Below are 21,937 nucleotides of genomic sequence, written 5' to 3' on the forward strand. Positions count from 1 at the left end.
CAGTGCTATTGCAAATGTCCTTGGGATGTCTTGGCCCTGAAACTGGAATTGCTGTGTTTTGGGGCAGATCGAGGAGTCTGTGCGCTACATGGTTATGCGCTATGGCAGCCGGTTGTGGAAACTCCGCGTGCTGCAGGCTGAGGTCAAGATCAACATCCGCCAGACCACCACCGGCAGTGCCGTTCCCATCCGCCTGTTCATCACCAATGAGTCGGGCTACTACCTGGACATCAGCCTCTACAAAGAAGTGACTGACTCCAGATCCGGAAATGTAAGGCTGGCCCGCGCCATGGGGGTCTAAGTCAAAGCAGAAGCAGGCTGCTTGGGCCATCAATTTGTAGGTTAAGATGGCATTTGGAGGCGGTCTTGCCTTGCTCTCCCATGTCATTCTGGGTTGGGGTAGCCCCCTCTGAGTGTTATGTTAAATGTGTTAACCTTTGAATCTTGGTTTTTCACTCACCTAAGAAGGAGAGTGAATCTCCAAGTTTAATCCATTCTGTGGCCATATTGGATTTTTGATAGAGACAAGGTGTTGCCATATTGGCCAGGCTGGTCTTGAACTCCTGACTTCAAGTGATCTGCCCTCCTTGACCTCCCAAAGTGCTGGGATTATAGGCATGAGCCACCACGCCTGGCCATATAGCTATATTTGGGACAAGTTGTGCACTGCTGTGGTTGACTATAATGCAGTCCTCAGATTGGTTCACTTAGGGAAATACTTTTCCCAACCATGTTCTAGGACAGACTTTTGTAAAGTGAATTAAATATTCTTTTGACTGCCATTTAAATTCCTATGTGTGTACATAAATATATATGTATATATACACACCATTTTTTAAAGAGATATTGCCTAGACTGGGCTTGAACTCCTGGGTTCAAGCAATCTTCTGGCCTCAGCCTCCCAAGTAGCTGGGACTACAGGCACATGCCATTGTGCCTGGTCTATGCACTTTTTATTTTTGAGTAATTGAAGACTGAAGACTCTCAAGCAGTTGCAAAATTAGTACAGAGGAAAAAAATAGTGCAGAGGATTTTCACCCAGTTTCCCCCAGTGTTAATGTTGAACTTCACCATTGTACGTCATTAAAACAGGAAATTGACATTGGCCCAGGACTGTTTGCATCAACACGGACCACGTTCGGATTTCACCAGCGTTTCCATGCACCCTGTTTGTTGGGAGTGTACGATGCCTTGATCACTGTATTTTTGAAACTGCATATACACAGCCCATGTTGACCCTTCTTGTTCTGGCTCTCCACAGTAGTGAAGAAGAGAGTTTTACCTAGCCCAGGCACTCACTTTGTTATGCCATGTGACATGCTTTGCTTCCCCCACCTGCATTTTCATTGAGGACTGGGCAGAAATAAGTTGGGGGAGTAGTGTGATTCTCTCTCACTCTCTGTTTTCCTTCCTTTCTGGTCCAGATCATGTTTCACTCCTTCGGCAACAAGCAAGGGCCCCAGCACGGGATGCTGATCAATACTCCCTACGTCACCAAGGATCTGCTCCAGGCCAAGCGATTCCAGGCCCAGTCCCTGGGAACCACCTACATCTATGACTTCCCGGAGATGTTCAGGCAGGCAAGTCCAGCGGCTCAGACGCGGTACCCCCCAGGTCCTCCCAGCAGACTCCACCAGAACCAAAGCCCATCTTTAATTCTCCTTCTAAAGACCTAGTCTAAAGGACAAGGTCTTGCCAGGTGCGGTGGCTCATGCCTATAATCCAGCACTTCGGGAGGCCGAGGAGGGAGGATTGCTTGAGCCCAGGAGTTGAAGAACCCCATCTCTACAAAATACACAAAAATTAGCTGGGCATGGTGGCACATGCCTGTAGTCCCAGCTACTTGAAGGCTGAGGCAGGAAGGATCACCTGAGCCTGGGAGGTCGAGGCTGCAGTAAGCCATGATGGCACCACTGCACTCCAGCCTAGGTGACTGAGTGAGACCCCATCTTCAAAAAAAAAGAACAAGGTCTGCATTGAAGAAAAAGAAATTAATGTGTTGAGAACGACTTCATAGTATTTTTCTCCAAATAAGACTAATTTATCCCAATGATAAAAGTAATAGGATATAGAAACTTCAGAAAATAAAGGAGGATGGAACAAAGAAAAAATAATTCCTAGTCCCACACTCTGATGACAAATCGCTTAACATTTTGATGTGTTTCCTCCTGGTCTTTTTAATGGTCATTTATTAAGTACCTGCTACTTACCAGGCACCATTCGAAGTCTAGACAGCTTTGGGAAAGAGGAGGGGGTCACTGCCTTTGAGTAATTTTTAGTCTACTCCTAAAAAATAATGTTTTGGGTTTGGCGCAGTGGCTCACGCCTGTAATCCCAGCACTTTGGGAGGCTGAGGCAGGTGGATCATTTGAGGTCAGGAGTTTAAGACCAGCCTGGCCAACATGGTGAAACCCCATCTCTACTAAAAATACAAAAATTAACCAGGTGTAGTGGCGGGCACCTGTAGTCCCAGCTACTCGGGAGGCTGAGGCAGGAGAATCGCTTGAACCCGGGAGGTGGAGGCTGCAGTGAGCTGAGATGGCGTCACTGCACTCCAGCCCTGGTGACAGAGCGAGACTCTGTCTCAAAAACAAAAACAAAAAAGTAATGTTTTGTTATGTTTTTCTGATGATTAAAGTATACATAGGAAACTATGGAAAGGTAAGAATAAGGAAATAAAATTTTATTCATATGTAATTTTCCCACCATCAATGCCTGAAAGAACATTTGGGTGCATTTTCTTCACGTATTTTTTATGCCTTTGTATGTTTATGCCATAGGGTCTTTAAAGGAGCCTGAACCACTGACGTTGGTGATGTGAATGTCTCTTCACTTCCCAGCATTGCTTTGGAATGACATTTTATATATATATTTATTTATTTATTTATTATACTTTAAGTTCTAGGGTACATGTGCACAACGTGCAGGTTTGTTACATATGTATACATGTGCCATGTTGGTATGGGATCTAATTAAACTAAAGAGCTTCTGCACAGCAAAGGAAACTACCATCAGAGTGAACAGGCAACCTACAGAATGGGAGAAAATTTTTGCAATCTACTCATCTGACAAAGGGCTAATATCCAGAATCTACAAAGAACTCAAACAAATTTACAAGAAAAAAACAACCCCATCAACAAGTGAATGACATTCATGAAACCGAGGTCAAGGACCTTCCAGTGTAGGCAGGAAGCGTCTGTTCCTACCTGTGCCTATGCCTCATGCATAGATGATACGAAAGAGTAGGAAAAGCTGCTCTTTAGAGTCACTCGGGCCTCAGCTCGAATGCTGGATCTGTCCCCTTGCTTCCTGCCGTCCCTAGCCAAGTTCCTTCACCTCTCTGGGCCTCAGTTTCCTCTTCTGTAAAATAAGGATAATAACAGTACCTACCAAAAGTTGTTGGAAAAGTGTATGTATTCAGTGGGCGCTTAATAAGTGGAAACTCTTATGATTAAGAATGTCATTGTCTGTATCCTTTTGCCTTTGACCTCAAGAGCCACAAGGGAAGAAGCATGACTAAACCAGAAGCAAATCCATCGTCTCTTTTTTAGATAAATCTATCGTCTCTTTTTTACAGGCGTGAGCCACTATGCCTGGCTAATTTTCTTATTTATGGTGGAGACAGGGATTCACTATGTTGGCCAGGCTGGTCTCAAACTCCTGGCCTCAGATGATCTGCCTGCCTCAGCCTCCCGAAGTGTTTGGATTACAGGCGTGAGCCACCACACCCAGCCGTCTATCTGTCTGTCTGCCTCTATATCTATGTCTATATCTCTCCATTATCTATCTATCTATCTATCTATCTATCTATCTATCTATCTATCATCTATCATCTATCTATCGAGAGAATGGAAAACTGAACAGCAGACCAGAGCTAAATTTATCAATATGGATAAATCTCTCAAACAAAAAGGAGTAGAAAAAGTAATTTGCGGCCGGGCGTGGTGGCTCACGACTGTAATCCTAGCACTTTGAGAGGCCATGGTGGGTGGATCACCTGAGGTCAGGAATTTGAGACTAGCCTGACCAACATGGAGAAACCCCGTCTCTACTGAAAATACAAAATTAGCCAGGTGTGGTGGTGCATCCCTGTAATTCCAGCTACTTGGGAGGTTGAGGCAGGAGAATCACTGAATTCGGGAGGCAGAGGTTGCAGTGAGCTGAGATCGCGACATTGCACTCCAGCCTGGGCAATAAGAGCAAAAAAAAAAAAAAAAAAATAGAAAAAATAATTTGTGGAAGGATGTGTACAGTGTGGTACCATTTATTTAAAGTTTGCAGTGCAAAATAATACTGTGCGTTTCCAATGTATGCATACAGGATGAAGGAAAATGAAAAAAAAAAGCATGCATAGGACTGGTAGGCACTGAATTCAAGGGAATGGTCACCTGTGGGTTGGAGTTGGGAGGAAGAATGAGCTGGGGCTTCAATCGCATCTTTCTTCTTTCTTTCAAAAACCTTAAACAACTATGGAAAAATCAAGATTTGACAGAGCCACTGGATGGGTGCCCATATTTAAATATGCTTTAAATATTTCATGATTCAAAAAGAGAGTGAACTACAAAATTCACCCTGGAATCATGACAGATCATCTCTATCTGGGAAAGGTAGTTCTTCCCTACTGATGACTTCAAGTTTTTTCTCTTTCCTCTTCTCTCCCCAGGCTCTCTTTAAACTGTGGGGCTCCCCAGACAAGTATCCCAAAGACATCCTGACATACACTGAATTAGTGTTGGACTCTCAGGGCCAGCTGGTGGAGATGAACCGACTTCCTGGTGGAAATGAGGTAATAGCTCAGCAGAGCCTAGCCCCTGGCTGGAGTCACCCCCTTAAAAATATTTTTGGGCCAGGTGCAGTAGCTCACACCTGTAATCTCAGTGCTTTGGGAGGCCAAGGTGGGTGGATCACTTGAAGTCAGAAGTTCAAGACCAGCCTTGGCTACATGGTGAGAACCTGTGTCTACATAAAATTTAAAAATTAGCTGGGTGTGGTGGTGCACACCTATAGTCCCAGCTACTCGAGAGACTGAGGCAGGAGTGATTGCATAAGCCCAGAAGGTTGAGGCTGCAATGAGCTGTGATTGCACCACCGCACTCTGGCCTGGGCAACAGAGCAAGACCCTGTATCTAAAAAATAATAATAACTAAAATAAAACAAAAAGTTTTCCCCCAAAGAAACAAACTCATTTTCCTTGTGCATTCATCCCCTTGCCAGGTGGGGATGGTGGCCTTCAAAATGAGGTTTAAGACTCAGGAGTACCCAGAAGGACGGGACGTGATCGTCATCGGCAACGACATCACCTTTCGCATTGGATCCTTTGGCCCCGGGGAGGACCTTCTGTACCTGCGGGCATCCGAGATGGCCCGGGCAGAGGGCATTCCCAAAATCTACGTGGCAGCCAACAGTGGCGCCCGTATTGGCATGGCAGAGGAGATCAAACACATGTTCCATGTGGCTTGGGTGGACCCAGAAGACCCCCACAAAGTACGTCGTGAAGCTGGCGGGGCAGGGTGATTCTGCTCAGCTACTACTGTATTTTCAGTGGGAGTGCTAGCACCTGCAAGAAATGAAAAAAATCTCACTTATGTATAAAGCACAGATGTACATGTAGTGTATAAACAGGCATACAGTATATCAGTGATAGTAATATTTCATTGTGGGCGGGCATGGTGATTAGAAAAAAAAAAGATCTGAAAAGGCTCCTTAACAGGGATAATGAAAAAAGTCTATAAACCCTGAGCTGATACATACTGAGCGCTCCTGAATGCAGTGTGCACTGAGAATGCAGAGGTGATTGTGTCAACTCCCTGGCCTCATAGTGTTCTTAGAATTATGGCTCACACCTGTCATCCCAGCAACTCAGGAGGCTTGGATGGGAGGATAGCTTGAAGCCAGGAATTCATGACCAACCTAGGTAACCTAGGCAGCATAGCTAGACTTCGTCTCTACTAGTGAAAAAACTAGGTGAGCATGATGGTGCATGCCTGTAGTCAGCCCCAGCTACTTGGGAAGTTGAGGTGGGAGGATCACTTGGAGCCCAGGAGTTCAAGGCTGCAGTGAGCCATGATCATCATACCACTGCACTCCAGACTGGGCAACTGAGTGAGACCCCCCCATCTCAAAAAAAAAGAAAAATCTTCGGGGAGTTGTATAGATACCAGCTGCCATAAAAGGCAAGATGAATGAGGGAAGCGCACACATTCTGTGATGTGAAATGACAAGGGACAGTCATCCTTTCCATTCAGAGCATGCATTCTCAGGGGTGATATTGCCCACTACCCCCAAGAAGACAGAAAAATAATGTTTGGGGTGGCAATAAAATTTTTTTTAACATATATACATATACAGAGTATGTAAACAGTGGATAAACAGTGTATCTTGAAAATTAAAATTTCATGTTGGGGTGCTGGCAGTAAGAAATAAAAATGAGATAGTCCTTAAAGGAGAGCTTAGCTCAAAGCAGAACTTCAGTTTATGGCTGTTATTAATATGGTATTTACATGAGATGTGTTAATGTGTTATTGACATGTGACTAACATGTTATTAACATCCATCCCTACAATGTTCACATTAAAAAAAAAAAAACAGTGGCTTTCAGTGCAGGGAACTGGATTCATAGCCTCACTACAGTATTTTTTAAGGGATTTAAATACCTGTACCTGACTCCCCAAGACTACACCAGAATCAGCTCCCTGAACTCCGTCCACTGTAAACACATCGAGGAAGGAGGAGAATCCAGGTAAATAACTTATCAGGTAGCGCCTTAATTTTGCTCGTGGTTAATTTCAGCTGTCTTCTTTCCTCGGGGCTTGTGGCGAGATTTTCCAGTGGGGTGGTGGTGTTTGTATGATGGGAACCAATGCCTGTTGGGGGCACTGATGCCTTAAACATTTGTTATACTCTCCAAGGTGAATCCATCCTTGTCATTCTAAAATGAGTGACTCCTTTCACAAAAAGTAGCACATCATGCAGGGAGAATGAGATTGGATTCTCGTGAATCTCCTAGGAGCCACAGGCTCATATTTTGTGACCAAACTGATGCAGCGGTGACTTGGCAAACTGGGAAGGTATGGGTGGGGCAGAGAGAGGTCATTCAAAGGCTACTATCTTTTCCAGGACAAGTTACGTTTTTCTTAGTGGGATTAACTGACTCAGGATTTACCAGACTGGGCTTTTTGCAATGTTAGTGACAAGCTGGGGGGAAATTCCATAGTCAGATGAGTTTGGGAAACACTGGGTTAAATGAGATCTCATAAACATCTTTATTGCAGGCCTTCTCAGTACCTGTAGCATGCTGTATTAGCATCCTCCAGAGGGACAGGACTAGTAGGATATATGTATATATGAAAGGGACTTTATTAAGGAGAATTGACTCACATGATCGTAAGGTGAAGTCCCATCATAGTCCATCTGCAAGCTGAGGAGCAAGGAAGCCAGTAGTGGCTCGGTCTGAGTCTAAAAGCCTCAAAAGTAGGGAAGCCAATAGTGCAAGCTTCAGTGGCCAAAGGCCTGAGGGCCCCTGGCAAACCACTGGCGAAAGTCCAAGAGTCCAAAGGCCGAAGAACCTGGAGTCTGATGTTTGAGGGCAGGAAGCATCCAGCATGTGAGAAAGATGAAAGCCAGAAGACTCAGCAAGCCAGCTTACTCTACCTTCTTTCGCCTGCCTTTTCTAGCTGCGCTGGCAGCTGGATGATTGGATGGTGCCCACCCACATTGAGGATGGGTCTTCCTCTCCCAGTCCACTGACTCAAAGGTTAATCTCCTCTAGCAACACCCTCAAAGACACACCCAGAAACAGTACTTTGCATCCTAAAGTTGACACTTAATATTAACCATCGCACATGCTACGGTGCATTGTGAATCTCTAACAGAGGCTGGCTGGACAGTGTTTCTCATTATGTGGCCCTGAAATCTTTGATTGATTGATTGTGAACGGGCTTCCTCTGTGTACCCCCATCTCTCTGTAGACCGTTGGAGGAATATGGGCTGAGGATGATATTTCACTGAGACAGCCTCTGAACAGGCAGACATCTTTGGTTGTATAAACCAAAAAGTATCTGAGACAGGTCTCAATCAATTGAGAAGTTTATTTTGCCAAGGTTAAGGACACATCCAGAAGCAAAGAACACAGAATCACAGAAACCAACTGTGGCCTGTGCCTTTCTTCAAAGATGATTTGGAGGCCTTCAGTATTTAAAGGAGAAAAGCAGGCTGGAGGGGAAGGAGGGAAGTTCTGGTAATCACATGTTGCAAGAGAAAAGGCGCAGGCAGGGGAAGTCAGTTATGTATTCTTCTTGTGCTCAGTAAGTCAGCACTTTCTATAAGATAAGGTGGACATAGAGGAACTACCTGTGGAGATATTTCACCTTTTATCGGTACCTATCTGCTTAGAAAAGAAACAAAAGGAAAGGCAGCTTGCACAACTCAGCTTCAGCTTCAATTGTTCCTTTTGGCATTGTGAATCATGGTCCTAGTTTTTATTTTCCTTTCACAGATGGGAGCAGGGTGATGATTTATTTATTTATTTGAGACAGAATCTCGCTCTGTCACCCAGGCTGGAGTGCAGTGGTGCGATCTCGGCTCACTGCAACCTCCACTTCCCAGGTTCAAGCGATTCTTCTGCCTCAGCTTCCCAAGTAGCTGGGATTACAGGCGTGCACCACCACGCCCAGCTAACTTCTGTATTTTTAGTAGAGATGGGGTTTCGCCATATTGGCCAGGCTGGTCTCAAACTCCCGACCTCAAGCAATCTGCCCGCCTCGTCCTCCCAAACTGCTGGGATTACGGAGCAGGGTGATGATTGTTGATGCCGTACTTGGCCTTTTAGAAATCTTAGCACTCATTGTGAGGGTCCTAGATGCCAATTTCATTTTGCCTCTGGATGCTTTGTCTGCTTCCAATCTCTCACCTTGCTGCCCAGTCAGTCCCTCCTTGGGAAATGCATCCACCTTGGGTTTTTTGGGGCTGGAGCCCAGCCTTTAACCTGTGTTTGCTTTTGAAGATACATGATCACGGATATCATCGGGAAGGATGATGGCTTGGGCGTGGAGAATCTGAGGGGCTCAGGCATGATTGCTGGGGAGTCCTCTCTGGCTTACGAAGAGATCGTCACCATTAGCTTGGTGAGTCTTCTTCTATTTCCTCTTACCTTTCAACTTTCCATTATAGAAACTTTAAAATTGTCACAAAATTAGAGAGAATCAATAATAAGCCCCATGTGCCCGTCACATACCTCCTGCAGTTACCGCATGCTGCCCCACTGCTATTTCCTCAATCTCACCGCCATCCCCTGCACCCTGTTTTAGAGTATTTTAAAGCCAGCCCCGTCATGTCTTTTCATCCATAAATACTTAAGGGCAGATCTTTACAGATAATGACTCCCGCCCTCTTCCCCCGCTTTTTAAAAACATAACTGAAATACTAATATTACACCCACAGAATCAGCAATATCATTGGAACCCAGTGTGGTTTAACAGTTATCTCAAAATACCCTTTTCTAGTGGTTTGTTTGAATCAGGGTCCAATCTCATCTTATTTTAAAGGTACTGAATGTTTAGAAGAACTTTTATCTGACTTTAACTGGCGTATAAGGAGTAGTCCCCATCCCATCCCCATGGCCTTTCCAAAAATGTTTTGTTTCTAGTAGTAGCACTACTGTAGTAGTAGTAGTAGTATTACTAGTAGTAATTCTAGTACTAGCAGCAGCAGCAGCAGTAGTAGTAGTGGTAGTGTTTGTGGTGGTGAATCTGTATGGGTCTAAGGCAGAGTGAGAGACCGAGGCAAGTTTCTAAGCAGGAGTGAAAGTTTATTAAAAAGTTATAGAGCAAGAACGAAATGAAGTACACTTGGAAGAGGGCCAAGCAAGGCAACCTGTGAGATCCAAGTGCCTCATCCAACCCTTTTGGGGTTTTATGCATTGGCATGATTCCAGGGTTTGTGTTTCTTCTCCCCTGATTCTTCCCTTGGGGTGGGCTGTCTGCATGCAAGTGGCCTGCCAGCACCTAGGAGGGGCCGCATGCACAGTGTGTTTCCTGAAGTTGTGTGCATGCTCACTTGAGGCTTTCCTCCTTTACCAGTCAAGTGTTCCTAGAAGAAGGTCACGGTACCAGATAAACTCTGCCATCTTGCCTCTTAGTGTGCATGCTTGAGCCCACCCGCCCAGCTCCTGATATCTTATTGGGAAGCTGCTTATCACTAGCTTCCGGTGTTTTCTATCTAGCAGGAGCCTGCCTTTCCTGGAGCCAGCTGTGACCAATAATTATTTTAGAGAGACACTTTAACAACTGCCTAACTATCACCTGATGGTTGCCTTCCTCTCCTGCCCTGCTCATGTCTGCCTAACTACCTACTCTAACAGCAGCAGCAGCAGCAGCAGCAGCAGCAGGAATAATAGTACTCTTTAATGATAAACTGCCTTGGAAGGCCTTATTTTCACATGCAATGTTGAATCATCAGTTTCCAAGGTGGAACATGTTGGTCATAAGCATCTTCCTTGGGCTTATTTTCTAGATTATATGTATAGTCTTTTTATTTTGAAGTCATTTAGGACCCACCATAAGTTATAAGATAGTACAGAAAATTTCTAAGTACCCTTCACCTAGCTTCCCCTATGGTACTTACATAACCATAGTACATTATCAAAACCATGAAATTGACTTTGGCACAATATTGTTAACTCAGTACAGACCTTATTTGAATTTCACCAGTTTTTACATGCACTCCTAGGTGTCCTTTTGGTTGTTAAGAGGCTGCAATGGCCCATGAATGCCCAAGCTCAGAAGAGCTGCACACAAACCTTTTAAGATCTGAAACATTCAGTGTCTGCTGCTTGTCTTTACGGCAATCTTTGTTAACCGTGTTATTTCCAGATAGGAATCCAAGCTCAACAAAGTGGCCCGAAGAATAGGCTTTTGCCTCTACTGTGGTTTGGCTCCAAATCGGGTTGCCATTGGTCAAAACGTAACTTCCATTTGGTCCCAGCAGGTTCCTGGACTCTTCCCTACTGTAGGGGGTGGGTCCCTCGCCACTCTCCAGAATTCAGAAGGGGTCCTCTCTCCACAGGTGACCTGCCGAGCCCTTGGGATTGGGGCCTACTTGGTGAGGCTGGGCCAGCGAGTGATCCAGGTGGAGAACTCCCACATCATCCTCACGGGAGCAAGTGCTCTCAACAAGGTGACCGAAAAGGGGCCTGTGCAGAGTGGATCCTTGGGGGCCAGGAGCCATTTTAACATTCCTGTTGGTCTCTGGTGGGGGATTTTTCTCAATATGAAACCAGTTTCGTTCCTACTGATACAAGAGCTCTTTTTTTCCAATTTGCAGCTATCTGGGCTCCTTATGAGGAAAAAAAAAAAAAGAATTAGTGTTAGGCTATTCTGGTGGATCTAACTCCCTATATTACTGACATTTTAAAACAAATTATTAAAGTGCTATTACACATTGCAGAAAATTAGAAAAGGACCCCCCCCAAAAAAAGTAATTTTGCAGCTTCTATCATTCTGGTATAGTTCCCTCTCATCTTCTCTCTTTATGTAGTTAATTTATAGTGAATACACAGTTTTGTATTCTACTTTTTTCACTGTATTAAAACATTTTCCATGTTGAAAAGTCTCTATACTTAATGTCTGCTCAAATCCCAGCCAAAGTCTCAAAGCCTGGTTCTTGAACCAACAGCATCAGCATCAGCTGGGAACTTGTTAGAAATGCACATGATCAAGCCCTGCTGAAGACCTGCTGAATCAGAAACACTAGCTAGGGTTTTGCTTTTGAGATGGTCAAGGTAGAAGTCAGCTGCATCACTGGTTCTCAAACTGGGCTGCATATTGGAATTACCTAGAAACTAAAAAACAAAACACAAAAACCAATGCCTCGAAGATTCTGATGTAATTGGTCTGGATATAGCCTGAGCATCAGGATTTGTGAAATCTCCTGGGTGATTCTAATGTGTAGCCAAGATTGAGAAGCACCGAGATGATTTCCAAACAGGTGGTAGAGCCCTGCACCATGCAGGACATTGCTAACCATGTTGTGTCAAAGCAGGTCCTGGGAAGAGAGGTCTACACATCCAACAACCAGCTGGGTGGCGTTCAGATCATGTATTACAATGGCGTCTCCCACATCACCGTGCCAGATGACTTTGAGGGGGTTTATACCATCCTGGAGTGGCTGTCCTATATGCCAAAGGTGCAGTACTCCCCCTGCAGCTTAGAGCCTGGAAGACTCTATTATCAAGCTCATTGGCTAATTGTGTCCCTGTCACCTCCTGGGTGGTGTGGGAGGCTGAGGGGCAGGAAGCACTGCACATGTGGCTGGGGTTGATTTTTCTTACTCCTTCTTCCTTCTCTGACGCCCGGCCCTGTACTAGCTGTCCTTTGCTCTTTTGGTGGCACTAATGCCATTGTAAGGATGCTATCTGTTGATCCTTTAGAAAGAGGTAGTATTGCCTCTTGACAAGAGGCAGCACTGGACAATCCTGAGTCTTCAAGCTTTACAGTCAGGCTGGATTTGATTCCTGCCTTCCTCCTCAGTAGCTGTAAGACACTGGGAGAGTCCCTAAGTTTTTCTGAGCCTGTTTCCTCATCTGTGAAATGAGAATAATAATAGCACCTAACTCATGGTGTTATCATGATGATTAAGTGAAGTGATATTTAAAGCACAGCGTTTGGTAGGTCCTCACCAAAGTAAGAAGGGGACAATCGTGGGCACAGTTCTTGGTTAACTGTAACATTCCTTACAAATGAGTGAGGTTGTCATTCTTTATTATAACCATTTCTGAGAGGTTGGGTTTACAGAGTTCAGGTCATTCCAGATCTTCTGTCAAGAACCCCAAGTCACAAATGTCAGTTTGTATTCCCAAATGCCCCTTTTCCCCATCTGCATGCCATCTGTTACCATTCTCTGCAACCAATCTCTTTTTCTTTCTTTTAAGATGTTTTTCCTCCTATCTGACCGTATATAGCAGTAGCAACCCTTTCCTGCGTTTCTGTAACTTCCCAGCATCAGTGATGCCATCTGAACCGGGAAGCACACTCAGGAGTTCATAAACTAGATTTCAGAAGAATTCATGGGATGGCCAGTCCTTATCTGGCATTTTCCAATCAGAGCAGTGGCTTCAGGAGCCCTAGGGAGGGGATATTGCTGCATAACCAGGCATAATTGTAGTCAGAGGAGCAAAGTGCTGATCAGAGGTATTATTGACAAGCACCACAGACTGAGTCAGAGACTTGGCTTTCTTTTTTAGGATAATCACAGCCCTGTCCCTATCATCACACCCACTGACCCCATTGACAGAGAAATTGAATTCCTCCCATCCAGAGCTCCCTACGACCCCCGGTGGATGCTTGCAGGAAGGCCTCACCCAAGTAAGTTCTAAAGTATTTTGCCTAGGACCTGGTCTTGGGTTTCTTTGTAGGGCTTGAGACAAAGGAGCACTTAGGTAGAAGGCTTGATATTCGTTCTCATATCCCAGAGAGGTACACCTGAAATCAAATGCAGGGAGAGTAGAGAAATGGAGATTTTACTCTAGGCCTTTCCTGAGCCATTGACCAAGAAGGGGTGGAAACAGCCTCCAGTTTCTGGAGCTAATAGATGGAGGTGGGGTGCAATGGTGGTCATGGTCTCCCTCCCCTGATGCTCCATGCTCCATGGTCTCTAACTACCCCACTGTCTCATCAGTAGAAAATTCAGTGCTGAAACATCAGAGTTTCAAAGAGAAGACTGCATCTTTCTCTCTTTCTTTCTCTCTTACAAAGGAACTCTGTGAGTTTACACAGGATAGGCAATTTGGTCTCTTTTTTTTCTTTTTTTTTTTTCTTTTGAGACAGTGTTGCTCTGTCGACCAGGCTGGAGTGCAGTGGCACAATCTTGGCTCACTGCAATCTCTGTCTCCTGGGTTCAAGTGATTCTCCTGCCTCAGTCTACCGAGTAGCTGGGATTACAGGTGCCTGCCACCACACCCAGCTAATTTTTGTATTTTTAGTAGAGGTGGAGTTTCACCATGTTGGCCAGGCTGGTCTTGAACACCTGACCTCAAGTGATCTGCCTGCCTCAGCCTCCCAAAGTGCTGGAATTACAGACATGAGCCACCATGCCTGGCCAATTTTACCTCTTCTATACCTACAGGCACACACACAGACACACACACGCACGTGGACACGTGAACACACATGCACATGCACACACATTTTTGCACACACACTTTCTTTCTCTGAAACGGATGAGTTTCTCTCTTGGAGGTATATTACTACATTCTGAGCAACCAGAACACGACAGGAAAGTTGAGCTGCTCCTGTCACTATATCCCAAATCTAGAATTTCACGTGCTGCTACCTTTAGACTTGGCTGCTCCTTGGCTGTGCGATGCAGGAGAGGTGACCCTCGGGAGCGTGCTAGACTCCAGCCAGTGCAAGGAGCCCTGTGGCTTCCTTCTCTCGCTTTTCATTTCTCTTGGGCTTTCTGGCCTGTAAACACTGAGGGGGCTGCTTATCTCAATTAAAAAATGTTCGGCTTCTCACTGTCGGGCCAGTCCTCGGCAGATGCTGAAGTTGGGCTATTGCATGCCTGGGTTCTGGGCCTCCCATGCCTGAGATGCCTCTTACTCTGGCTGCGCCCTCCAGGTCAGAGCCACAGCCATTTACGCTGTCTCATGTATTGAAGTCATCATTTCTTCCCCACCAATGGCTGTCACTGACATCATCATATTCTCTCTCTGTCTCTCTGGGAAATTGAAACTTTTTTCCAAATTAAGTGGTTATGAAGCTGCAGCCAGCAGCTAGCAGGTGAGGGATGAGTTTTTCAGGGCAGGTGGTCCCTTCCTGATATCCCCCCTTCTGGAGGTGTCTGTCCACTCTCTGCGTCTTAGGAAGAGAAGGCAGAGACTGTGATTAGAATCTATGTGTTTGGAGTTGGCTGGCTGTTGATGGTAGTCACATATTCCATACAGACTGAATTCTTGACTTGGTATATTTATTGCAGCCCTGTTTGTCTTTTGAGGCATTTTGGGAATGGGGGAAGGGGTTGGGACCTTTGTGGTTTTAGGTAGAAAGGGGTATCTGGGCTATGAGGTTAAAGCCAGGCTGTCCTTAGGGAGATTTTGCACAGCCAGGCGTGTCCTGGGGGCCCCCAGCCACCTGGCCCTCCAGCCTGGGCTTCTGCCCTTCTGCCCACAGCTCTGAAGGGAACATGGCAGAGCGGATTCTTTGACCACGGCAGTTTCAAGGAAATCATGGCACCCTGGGCGCAGACTGTGGTGACAGGACGAGCAAGGTAATCATGAAGACGGGAGCAGGCTGCCCATGTCTGGCTCACCAGGCATTGGGGCCCCCAGGTGTGAGGCCAGGGACCTCCAGGGGCAATTTTCTTCTTGGCCTCAGGATTTTCTAAAAGAAAAAAACAATTTGGGGAATGGTTTCTGGAGTGTCTGTGTGTGCCCTTGGAAGGTATCTCAGCCAGCCTCCTCCTGAGGCCTGGGACCCCTGCCTGTAGTCAGTCCCCAGGCCACGAGGGCTAACAACCCCTTTGGGCATCAGAAGGTGGCCTTGGGTGCTCTCCCCAGAAAACTTCACAGACACTGGCACTCTGAATTCCATCTTAGGAGAGCCATGGACAGGAGCCCTGTTGTATGCCACTGTTGATGGGAGGCTGAAATGCTTGCATGCTTTCTGAGCTGGGCAGCTCACCCTTCAGCCTTGTAGCCTTCATCTCTTTGGACAGCTCCACCTGCCTGAAAGTTCCTCCTTATAATGAGCCCCGAGCTGCCTCCTCATCATTTACCACTCAGATTCCTGGTACGATGTCACAGCTGTAAGTCCAGGCTCTGCATTAGACCTGCGGCCAAGCCCCATCTCCATCACTCACCCTCTCTAGTCCTTCACATCTGTAAAATAGGGATGATAATTCTACCCCAAAGGATTATTGTGATGATTAGATGCAATAACATATGTGAAATACTTAAAATCAACATACTCCATAAGTGGGAATGGCTGCTATCATTTACATCTTGGGCAATAAATACTAAAGTGCAGCCAGGGCTGGGCGTGGCAGCTCACACCTGTAATCCCAGCACTTTGGGAGGCCAAGGCGGGTGGATCACCTGTGGTCAGGAGTTCAAGACCAGCCTGGCCAACATGGCGAAACCCCGTCTCTACTGAAAATACAAAAATTAGCTGGGTCTGGTGGCAGTCACCTGTAATCCCAGCTACTCAGGAGGCTGAAGCAGCAGAATTGCTTGAACCCAGGAGGTGGAGGTTGCAGTGAGCCGAGATTGCACCATTGCACTCCAGCCTGGGTGACAGAGCAAGACTCCATCTTCAAAATAAATGAAATAAAATAAAATAAATTATATTTTTAAAAGCAAAAAATAAAAAAAAATCCACTCCTCCTTCCATGTGAAAACGCTTTGATTTGAAGACTGCTCTCCCCCACCCCTGCCTCGTAGGGTACACGAGAACCATGTAGTGATGCACAGTTCAGTAGCAAGTAACTGATGTCATGGCATCCCCTGAGCTGAGTCTCTGTCCAGTTCAATATCCCTCAGCCCTTTCCAAGTGCAACTTGCTGTCTAGACCAGTGTAATAGCTGCTGGCCACATATGATGCTTTAGTTTCATTATTATTATTTTGAGACAGGGTCTTGCTCTGTCACCCAGGCTGGAGTGCAGAGGTGTGATCACTGCTCTTTGCAGCCTTGACCTCCTGGGCTCAAGCAATCCTCCCACCTCAGCCTCCCAAGTAGCTGGGACTAGAGGTGTGCGCCACCACACCTAGCCAGTTTTTTTTTATTTTTTTGCAGATACAGGGTCTCACTATGCTATCCAGGCTGGTCTCAAACTCCTGGACTCAGACTCCCAAAGTGCTGGGATTACAGGCATAAGCCACCATGCCCAGCTCCTTCAGTTTAAATTGAACTAAGTCAAAGTGACAGAGGATGACCTGTTCCATTCCTCACACTTGCCACATTCCACGTGCAGCCCACAGCTCCTGTATTGGACAGTGCAGATGGAGAACGTGGCCCTCATCACGGAAAGTTCTAGTGGCTCATGCTGCTCCAGGCCCTATACCATCCCAGCCCCCCTCTGATGGTTCTTGCCTCAAAAAGGGCACCAATAGGTCTGCTACCTTTCGAGGCTCTTACCATTTTGGGGCTTTTTCTTTGCCTTCCAATAAAATAATCCGCCAGATTAAAAAGAACATTCTCCTCCACAGGCCCTCACCCCCACACCCAGAGGTCCCCAAATGCGCCTGGGGTGCTGCTCAGGGCCTGGCTCACTGGTGCTCATTTTCCAGGCTTGGGGGGATTCCTGTGGGAGTGATTGCTGTGGAGACACGGACTGTGGAGGTGGCAGTCCCTGCGGACCCTGCCAACCTGGATTCCGAGGCCAAGGTGAGGGGGCCGGGAGCTGTGGCTGCTGGTTCAGCCAGCAGTACTGTCTTGAGAGTGGGTCCTGGGCATGGGGATCCCATCCCTGCCCTGCCAGCTCAGGTGGAGAAGCAGGGGACCCAGTGCAGTCCCTGGCCCTGGGGGGCTCAGTGCCTGTTTCTCTGACACTTTCTCTATGGGTTGCATAAAGGGCTGCACCATCTTGCTTCTTCCTCAGCAGATGACAAAAGTCCATAGAAACCCCTCCCGCCTCCTGCACTGCCTCTGTTGCTGTTTGTGCGCTAGGCCAGGGCACAGACTGAGAAGAGCTCGGGAGTCAAGAGGGCTGGGTCCCAGGGCCAGCTTTTCCCCAACTCAGTGTGACCTTGACAAGCTCAGCACCCCTCGGAGCCTGTAAACGAGGGCAACGGGAACCTTGCTGGGCTGCAGTGGGAGGGTCAAGCCTGGTCCTGAGTGGAGGAGATGGGGCTCCATCCTTCTGAGCCCTGACTCTGGTGCTGGGGCCAGCACAGATCAGATCACCTGCCACCCAGGGCGAGGCTCTGACAGCCATCCCTGTGTCCTGGGCTGCTGTTGTGCAGAGGCACCTGATCCCCACAGCTCTGTGTTCCAGATAATTCAGCAGGCAGGACAGGTGTGGTTCCCAGACTCAGCCTACAAAACCGCCCAGGCCATCAAGGACTTCAACCGGGAGAAGTTGCCCCTGATGATCTTTGCCAACTGGAGGGGGTTCTCTGGTGGCATGAAAGGTAAGCCCCTCCCTGCCTGTGGTTACCCCAAAGCCTTGGGATCAGCACCCGGGACAGCACCCTCTGGGTGGTGATGCTAATATCCTAGTCTGTGCCTGTCATCATCTTAGCTGTGTCTCCCAACAACCCTGAGGACAAAAGACTATTCAGGTGCCCCACCACCCCATTTTAAAGATGAGGAACTGCTGGGCACAGTGGCAGGCACCTGTAATCCCGGTGCTTTGGGAGGCCAAGGCAGAAGGATCATTTGAGGCCAGGAGTTTGAGACCAGCCTGGACAGTATAGCAAGACCCTGTCTCTACAAAAAATAAAATAAATGTTTAAAAACTTAGCTGGACATGGTGGCACATGCCTATTGTCCCAGCTATTTGGGAGCTGAGGTGGGAGGATTGCTTGAGCCCAGGAGGTTGAGGCTGTACTCCAGCCTGGGCAACAGAGTAAGACCCCCATCTCAAAAAAAAAAAAAATGAGGAACTGAGGGTTAGAGGCAAAGTGTCACTTTCTAGAGGTCACACCATGAGGTGCAGGTCAGGGAGGGGCAGCCCCAGGAGCTGCCGGGTGACTTGGGCAGGCACCTCCCCATTTGGCAAGGTGAGGAGGATGTTTGTCTGCCCTTCCCTCTGCAGAAAGCTGCTCTGAGCCTCATGTGACCTTACAATTGTGTGAGGGCTTTTTAAGCCACCAAGCATGTTTTGAGAGAGAGTGGCTGTTGGATCACTGGGGTGTTGAGGACAGAGCTGGATGGGAGGCAGAAAGACCTGCTGTGAGTTCTTGTTAGCTGGGTGACATCACTGAGCCTCAGTTTCCCTCCTTTGTAAAAGGGGGTTAAGAACAGGACCAACCTCAGAGGGCCAAGGTAAGGGTCTGATGAGCTAATTGCTGGCATGCAGTGTGATTGTCAGTGCTGTTATTATTGCATTCTTGTTTTCATGTAGGGTGCCTGGGGACCTGGAGAGATGTGTCTTGGTGGAAGATAAGGGCCATGTTGCCCGTGCACACTGGGGAAGGATCAGTGGGACTGTTAGCGAGGGTTTTCTTTGCTGGAAATGGTGGGGCGGGGCAGGGACAGTCACGGGTGAGGGCATCTCAATTCCAGTTGGAAAGAATCCTAGAGATTGGTTTCTCCCTGTGCCTTCATAGATGAGGCCACTGAGGCCCACGCTGGGTGAATGACCTGTTCGAGGTCACACAGCCACTTAGAGAGCAATCAGTGCTCCTGACTCCCAGCCCAGTGCTCTCCAAGCCTCCCAGCTGAGCTCACTCTCTCAGGACCCCCAGGACAACTAGGGCAGTGGGTTTCATGTGTGGATGAGTGAGGGCCCTGAACTGGGAGGCTGCTTTACTTTTCAGACATGTATGACCAGGTGCTGAAGTTTGGAGCCTACATCGTGGACGGCCTTAGACAATACACACAGCCCATCCTGATTTATATCCCGCCCTATGCGGAGCTCCGGGGAGGCTCCTGGGTGGTCATAGACGCCACCATCAACCCGCTGTGCATAGAAATGTATGCGGACAAAGAGAGCAGGTAGGTGTGTTTCTCTTAGCCTGGCTTAGCCTTTTCTTGTTCTCCCAGCCTTGAGAGCCCATGACCTTGGAGGATCACGGAGGGATGCAGTGGCTGGAACCTGTAGGTGGTGGAGAAATGTTGTCTCTTCTTTCATGGTTTATACTCCTCCTTCCCAAGGAAGTTTGCAATCAAAAAATAAAAAGGAAAGACCGAAAGCACTTGAGCTTCCTGGCAGCCAGGATGAAAAGGGAAATATGAGCCAAGTATCTCTCATTAGACTCTGAGCTTCTCCCAAAGCTATGAGTTCCTATAGGAAATGTTTTATTCAGTTTTATATCCCAGGGTCTAGCACAGTGCCTTACTCCTGGTAGGTGGTCAGAAAATACTGGCTAAACAAATGACTGAATGAATACTTGCATGAGAGGATGCTGGTTCTTCGCGGGAGAGGTAACCTCCTTGGCACTTTCCTTAGGAGGAATTTATTCCAGAGATTCTTACAGAAAGGATGATGACAATAATGTTCACAGCACAGTGACTGATGACTTTGAAGTGAAAACTACATGTTACACAGGATGTAAAGGCCTCAAGAGTCATTCAGCTCCAAATATAGGCACGGCATTCCTGTGTTCACTCCCTCATTCATTTGTTAATTCAATGAATATCCATTGATTACCTCACCCTATGCCAGCCATTCTGCTAGACATTGTGATATGGTGGCAAATGGGCCAAGCTTGTCCTGCATTCAGGGCACTTAGACCCTTGTCAGGGACTGCTGAGGTCAGTCCTCCAGGAGGACTCAGGATACTGAGCAGCACTTGAATGGAGTCATTGCTAACTTTTCATGCTGGCCACCAGGAAGCTCAGAGCTACTGATAGTATTCTTCAGGGCTTCTAAACTGTCAAAAGCAAAAGGGGGCAGGGGGAGAATGAGGGGTAAATAAAAATGTTGGAAATGAGGCCAGGCGTGGTGGCTCACGCCTGTAATCCCAGCACTTTGGGAGGCTAAGGGGGGCAGATCACTTGAGGCCAGGAGTTCAAGACCAGCCTGGCCAACACAGTGAAACCCCATCTCTACTAAAAATACAAAAATTAGCTGGGCATGGTGGTACGCGCCTGTAATCCCAGCTGCTCGGGGAGCTGAGGCAGGAGAATCACTTGAACCCAGGAGGCAGAGATTGCAGTGAACCGAGATAGTGCCACTGCACTCCAGCCTGGGTGACAGAGTGAGACCCTGTCTAAAAAAAAAAAAAAAAAAAAAGAAAATGTATGTTGGAAATGGGAGGACAGCTCACACAAGACTACGCTGGGCTCTCAAGGTGCTTTTGTGAGATTTAAAGCGATCAGAAACAGTGCCCCGCCTCTAGGAGGGCAGAAATTAGCAAAGTTAGAGAGGACTGTGGCTGGAGAGCAGGAGGGTTATGCTGCCATGGAACAAGTCGTACACTCTTAGACCTGAAAGGGGCCCTCCAGAGTTCAGAAAGCATTATTTTAAACAGTTGGCTCAGTCTTTCCATCTGTGGGTAAAGATACAGAGGCCCAGAGAGGGAAAGTGACTTGCCTAAGGGCATACAGCATGTGTGGGGGTAAAAGAGCTGAGGACTGACACCCAGATCTTCTGGCTGTCTTCCCTCCAGCTCCCCCCACATCCATTAGCCGTTGCTTGCTGGGCAATGCCTCATACACCCCCATCCCTGCCTCTTCTCTTTTAAGGGGGGGTGTTCTGGAACCAGAGGGGACAGTGGAGATTAAGTTCCGAAAGAAAGATCTGATAAAGTCCATGAGAAGGATCGATCCAGCTTACAAGAAGCTCATGGAACAGCTAGGTAAGGGGGTCCCAAAGGCTTCACCTCTCAGAGGTCAAGAGAGGCCCAGCCAGCCCACTGCTGGGGGTTTCTAGGATGTTAAAAATAAAATGAAGAAAGACCAAAATACAGCTATAATAACTGTGAGATTTTTAAAGATATTCACATTTGTCTTTGTTTGTTTTATTTTGTTTTTTTGAGGTCTGGCTCTATTGCCTAGGCTGGAGTGCAGGGTGCAATCTCAGCTCACCACAACCTCTGCCTCCCAGGCATAAGCCATCCTCCCATCTCAGCCTGAGTAGCTGGGACTACAGGTACGCACCACCATGCCTAGCTAATTTTTGTATTTTTGTAGATGTGGGGTTTCGCCATGTTGCCCAGGCTGGTCTCAAACTCCTGGGCTCAAGCAATCCACCTGCCTCAGCCTCCCAAAATGCTGGGATTACAGGCATGAGCTACCATGACTGGAGGACATTCACATTTCTAAATCAACCTTTTTAACA

At 47.1% G+C, this 21,937-nt stretch overlaps 1 protein-coding gene across 2 annotated transcripts in view; it reads left to right on the forward strand.

The window, feature by feature from the left end:
• Positions 1-21,937, forward strand: part of ACACB (acetyl-CoA carboxylase beta) — a 157,923-nt gene that overhangs the window by 130,732 nt on the left and 5,254 nt on the right. For both annotated transcript variants that reach the window (XM_030821335.1, XM_030821336.1), the window contains 14 exons: positions 68-271; positions 1,425-1,580; positions 4,664-4,786; positions 5,215-5,484; positions 6,642-6,739; positions 9,002-9,122; positions 11,062-11,172; positions 12,037-12,180; positions 13,238-13,358; positions 15,165-15,261; positions 17,280-17,376; positions 17,987-18,122; positions 19,473-19,650; positions 21,343-21,455. In XM_030821335.1, the coding sequence (XP_030677195.1) occupies positions 68-271; positions 1,425-1,580; positions 4,664-4,786; positions 5,215-5,484; positions 6,642-6,739; positions 9,002-9,122; positions 11,062-11,172; positions 12,037-12,180; positions 13,238-13,358; positions 15,165-15,261; positions 17,280-17,376; positions 17,987-18,122; positions 19,473-19,650; positions 21,343-21,455 (1,969 nt within the window). The remainder of the gene's footprint in view (positions 1-67; positions 272-1,424; positions 1,581-4,663; positions 4,787-5,214; positions 5,485-6,641; positions 6,740-9,001; positions 9,123-11,061; positions 11,173-12,036; positions 12,181-13,237; positions 13,359-15,164; positions 15,262-17,279; positions 17,377-17,986; positions 18,123-19,472; positions 19,651-21,342; positions 21,456-21,937) is intronic.

The sequence above is a fragment of the Nomascus leucogenys genome, chromosome 10 (assembly GCF_006542625.1).
Source record: "Nomascus leucogenys isolate Asia chromosome 10, Asia_NLE_v1, whole genome shotgun sequence".
NCBI lineage: Eukaryota > Metazoa > Chordata > Mammalia > Primates > Hylobatidae > Nomascus > Nomascus leucogenys.